Raw genomic sequence first — 5502 nt, 5'->3', positions numbered from 1 at the left:
ACATCTAAACTATACAATAAAATTTATATTTTAAAATTTTCAATAAAAGAATAGAGAATTGAATGAAGAAATCAAATGTAGAAGAATTCAATAAGATAAATTACTTAAACTCCCCTATGTATTAATGAAATACACGGATGTTAAACTCAATAAGTCACTGAGTTATTTCAATATTATAGAAAGGGTACTAAATTTGAAATCGTTAAAATATAATCATTAAGTTATTCGAATTATTTCTCAAGGAGGTCACTGTCTTAAAAGAAGGTCATTAAATTTATCGCAAATTACAAAACGGATACTGAGTTATACCATTTTGTTAAAATATGATACTGAATTATACACCTTTTTATAATTATGACATGTCACGTGGGATAAAACGCAAAATGTTTATTGCGTTTTTTCTCGAGTGATATCCCGTGAAATAATTTGATAACTTAATGACCATTTTTTAACGATTTGAAATTTAGTACCCTTTCTGTAATATTGAAATAACTCAGTGACATAAGGAGATTAATATCCTGAAATTTTTTAACGTTTTTTGGATATTTCTATAATTGTTTCTTTTTTTTCTCCGAAAGGACCATATTGAGTATAATAAAAAATATTGGGGGTGGGAAATGCAATTATAAAGAATTAATTTTCTCTTGTTGTTCTTTCCATTATTCTTCCCTCCACATTAATCCCAAATTAGAATTTTCATATATTATTCTGTATACCCTTATAGTCATAAAATATTTCAGCTATGCCCTCCCAAAACATTAACCATCTAAAATCATAGCTGTTGCATTTCATCCAACAAACTCTTCTATGGATTCTGGATGTCTTCAAGGTTTTGATTTTTATAATTCCTTAGTAACTCGTATAAATAATTTTCAAGCCACCCTAAAATTTCTTATAATGGTGATGGTTTGTGAAATTATTTACAATTTCGGGTTATGCTTTGGTACAGGTTGGACTTATAGATTAATTGGCAGTAATATAGACAAAGCACTTGTTCTACGTTTTATATTCTTAGGGTTCTATTTCATTGCTCTTTTTCTAATTTTGAAACAAAAAGTTTTTATATTGAGTGGGTTGATATTCATGGATTTTGCTATGTGCTTGGGGCTTACAAAACGCAGTGATCATCATGGTAAAATATTTATTGTATTATCTGTGAGTTTTACATTTATCTTCTTTGTAGTTTATTCTGCAAGTGAATTTATAAAAGCTAAAAAGAAAATGGATGAGATAATACCCCAACCCCCTCCTGCAGAAGTTGAAGCAGTAGAACTTGAAATGGTCTAAGGAAGAAGAAAATTGGATTGATGAGATTGGTTAGTTTTTAGTTTTCTGTTAGGGTTTTTTTATATTTTTTTTTATGTTGTTGTTTTAATTTCTAGTGTTAAATTCTCAGATGTATGTTCTTTTATTTTAATCAAAGAGTATGAATTGCATTTTGTTTCATATTTGGTAATTACCATTGCAACAGTATAGCTGAGCTTTGTCCATAATATTTTTTCTTTTATTTGATTGGTCTTTATAATAATTAGAGCTGAATAAGATAATTTATAATTATATTAAAGAACCGGGCCGCTCAACTATCTGTTACTAAATATTATAAATAGTTGTGTATATGTACAATATTTCCGCCTAATAAAGATGATCAAAGTTGTATTTATACAAAAATTAATGAATAGAGATTAAAGGAATAATTACTTATTAACTTTTCATCTTTCGATTTGGTTTGACTATTAAACCGAATCAACCGATGTATGTTCATATTTCTTTTAAACTGAGGGAAATAAAAAAACTAATCTAAACTTTCAATTAAAATAAAACCAAACTAAAATTTAATTTAGTTTAATTTAATTAAAATTGATAACAAATATTAATTTGAATTTAAAAATTTGAAAATTTATAGTGTATATTAATTTATTTATTGATAATTTGTAGGATTATTTATTAAAATTTAGTATTTTTTATACATTTAATGAAAATTATAATGTATTTTATCTAAATATTATTATGAAAATGAAATCTGGCCATGTTGCAAAAATAATATTCTTCCAAAGTTTATGTAGAACTTTTACTTTTTGAAAACTTGGTCATGTTGCAAGGATAAAATGCATATTAACGCACATTCAATTCATGTGCAAATTGAAAGGAGGTATCGTTTTTTAGATTAATGAAATATCTAACTTCAATTTATTAATTATATTTTCTTTTAAAATATACATAATTTTTTTAATAATTTTGTGTCTTTTAACTCAAAAAAAAATTCTGCGATTTAGGGCAACTTGCAGAACAGTTCCGCGAGTTGCCTATGTAGCTCCACCTAGCCACGTCATAATGTGACTCGCATAACTGTACTGCGAGTCACATTGTCCATAAAATCACTTGAGTCCATTTTGCATGAAATAAAACGATTCCATGTTCAACTATTTTTTTTTATTAATTTTTTTTTCATGATTGATTGGAATTTATATATATATAAAATATATGTATACTTTTTATGTGTACTATTTACATGTATTTTTTATGTGTACTTTTATTTTTTACGTGCATTTTTTATTTGTACTTTTTACGTGTAATTTTTGAATGTAGTTTTTACGTGCGTCTTTTATATATATTTTTTACGTATACGATTTACGTCGGGGTGCAATTGAAAAAGAGCTGAAAGGTGGAAGTTTTTTTGGTGATTAAGCCAAATATAAAAAGCAAAAAAAAAAAAAACAAATATGCTATGAACATTCATTACTTTAAAACAATCCATTATATTTTTATTTTATTCATTAACACATAACAAATTTTAGTGTTTTTGACATGTTTTAAGTTATTTTTTAAAAAACATTATAATATAATTTAAATATTAATTTAATTTCGCGCAATTGCGCATGTTCACGACTAGTATTTATATAATTAAGAGCACCAACAAAACTCTTTCATTGATTATCATGAAATAAAGCATTATGGAAATTTTCACTTTTTTTTAAACTATTTATTTATGTTTATTTATTTTAATATTTTTAATATAATAAAACAGTAATTAGTTTTGAAGAGAAGACTATCACTTAACCGAAATTTCATCAAATTCAATATTTAAATAACTACGGCGGTAATTAAAAATAATTAATTAAATTAAAACTCTAATAGACTATATGATTGTTTTTTATACAAATAGTTCTTAAAGAAATTTTTAAATTAAAACTCTAATAGACTATATGATTGTTTTTTATACAAATAGTTCTTAAAGAAATTTTACGTGTTAATTGTTTATAGAAGAAATTTTACATGTTAATTTGTTATTCTTCTAATAAGTAAACAAATGAAGTAAATTCTGGTTTTATTATATATAAATTTGTTTGAAATCAGCATAAAACAAAAACAAAAAAAAGGACAAGAGAGATTTTGTTGGGGAGCGGGAGACACTGTCACTGCTATGAGACACTGCTATGAGACACTGCTATGAGACAAGGGCTCCACCCTTTTTCTGAGAAATTTTTTCCTAAATATACATATGAGACAAGGTAAAAAAAAATTATATAAAATCCTTTTGAAATTTGTGAGTTTCCAATCCCATACACCATGTTAAAATTTGAAAACTAGGATTATAGTATTGAATTACAATATTATTTCAATAAATTTAGGATAATCACTCAAAAACTTCCAATTTTAAATTTTTTCAATTACACCTTGACGTGAGAAAATTCTTTCAAAATTTAGATTCTTTTTTAATTGTACCCTAAAGTATTAAATTGACCTCTTTCCATATGAAAACAAATTTAAAATATTTTTTTCATTTTTAATATATATTCTAATTAAACACTAATATTATTAATAATGTTTTTTTTATCAAAAGATAGATATCATTGATATTGAAATTCCGACTCACCGAGTCTAGACTCTAGCCACAAGATTTGAGCAAGAGCATTGTTACAAAAATCAAATTCTTTAAGGGCTTTTTTGGCTACAACATGTGCCACCCAATTACACTTTCTATTGATAAAACTAAAAGGGTAGGATGAGTTATTCTTAACTAAAATCCTACAATCTTGAACCACTACTTCACAATCCAAATCAACCATCGAACCATTAGTCATCGCATCTATAATTGCTTTGGCATCCTCTTCAAATAGGACAGTAGGCAGTTTAAGAAACTGAGCTAAGTAGATAGCTTCCCTCATTGCCAAAGCATCGACTAAAGAAGGAGAATTAACAAAGTGAAATTTACGAGCCGTAGAACAGATGACTTTACCTCCATGATCTCTTGCTACACAAGCACCAACCCCATAGCTAGCGTTTTTGTCAAACGCTCCATCGAAGTTAATTTTGAAGGTTCCTAAGTTAGGTGGTTTCCATCAGAGAGGGACATTCACAGACATACTACCACTGGTTCCTGCCGAATCCTTACTGCTAATTTTGGCATCTTGGGAGAATTCCTGATGTAGTGAAGCTGCACTATTAATGACGGTGATCGGGTCACTGTCTTCGTCTCTAAAAATTAGAGAGTTTCTTGCTAGCCAGAGGCTCCACATAATCCAAATAGCTGAATTTCCAAACTCCACATTTAGACCACTGCTACAAGAAAGTGAGCACTAAAAATCTTGCAAAGAGGTAGCTTTCGAGGCTGTTTCCTTTAGAATAGGTAAAGCCCCCATCCAAATTGTTTCTGCAAACGGACAACGGAGGAGGAGATGGTCAACAGATTCTTCCTGGTTACATCTCGGGCAAAGGCTGGAAAACTGATGTAACCTACTATGAATTCTGCTATTAACAGCTAATCCATTGTTGATTGCTTTCCAAGCAAAAAAATTTATATGTGGAGGAAGGCTGAATTTCCACACATATTTCCACACTCTGGGACTTAGAACCCCTGCTGAATTTGTGTTGCGTTCCACACCTCGCATCTGCGTCGCTTTCGTAGCAAAATAGTATGCTAATTTAACAGAGAAGAGACCTGACTTGGAGTGATTCCAAATCATTTTATCTTCCATTCCGGTTTGGCTAAGAGGCATTGAAAGGATGGTTGTTGCTTCTTGTGCAGGGAATACCGCCCGGACGATATCAGTTTCCACCTCACTGGATTGGAGCAGATAAGATCAGACACTCTATTTATATGAGCAGGTACATTTTCTGGATCTGAGATTTTGAAAGACGGTGTATTCGGCAGCCAAGGATCCCTTCTGATTGATATATCTGCTCCATTGCAAACTTGCCATCGCACGCCGTTATCCAAAAGAGTCTTACCTTTGAGAATGCTTTTCCATGCCCAAGAGGCATTCGAATGATTGCCTGCTTTTAGGAATGATTCAAAGGGATAGTATTTACCTCTTATGACTCTAGCAAGAAGAGATTCAGGCTGTGTCAATAAACGCCAACCTTGTTTGGCAAAAAGAGCCAAATTAAATTGGTCGAGATCTCTGAATCTAATATCCCCTAGCGCTTTAACTTTGCACATATTCTTCCAAGAGACCCAATGCATGCGTCTTTCGCCCATTTTCTGCCCCCACCAGAAATTCG

General features: G+C 29.8%; 1 protein-coding gene across 1 annotated transcript; it reads right to left on the bottom strand.

Moving 5' to 3' along the window:
• Nucleotides 1–3848: 3848 nt before the first annotated feature.
• LOC130014978 (uncharacterized) lies at nt 3849–4964 on the bottom strand. Its single transcript, XM_056104187.1, has 3 exons — nt 4660–4964; nt 4370–4560; nt 3849–4252 (listed from the first exon to the last, which is right to left on the bottom strand). Exons 1-3 carry the CDS (start codon nt 4962–4964, stop codon nt 3849–3851), a joined length of 900 nt encoding a protein of 299 aa, XP_055960162.1.
• Nucleotides 4965–5502: the final 538 nt, after the last annotated feature.

Source organism: Mercurialis annua, linkage group LG8 (assembly GCF_937616625.2).
Source record: "Mercurialis annua linkage group LG8, ddMerAnnu1.2, whole genome shotgun sequence".
Taxonomy (NCBI): domain Eukaryota; kingdom Viridiplantae; phylum Streptophyta; class Magnoliopsida; order Malpighiales; family Euphorbiaceae; genus Mercurialis; species Mercurialis annua.
The sequence above is the reverse complement of the archived record's forward strand: the minus strand, read 5'-3'. Positions and strand labels throughout refer to the sequence as shown.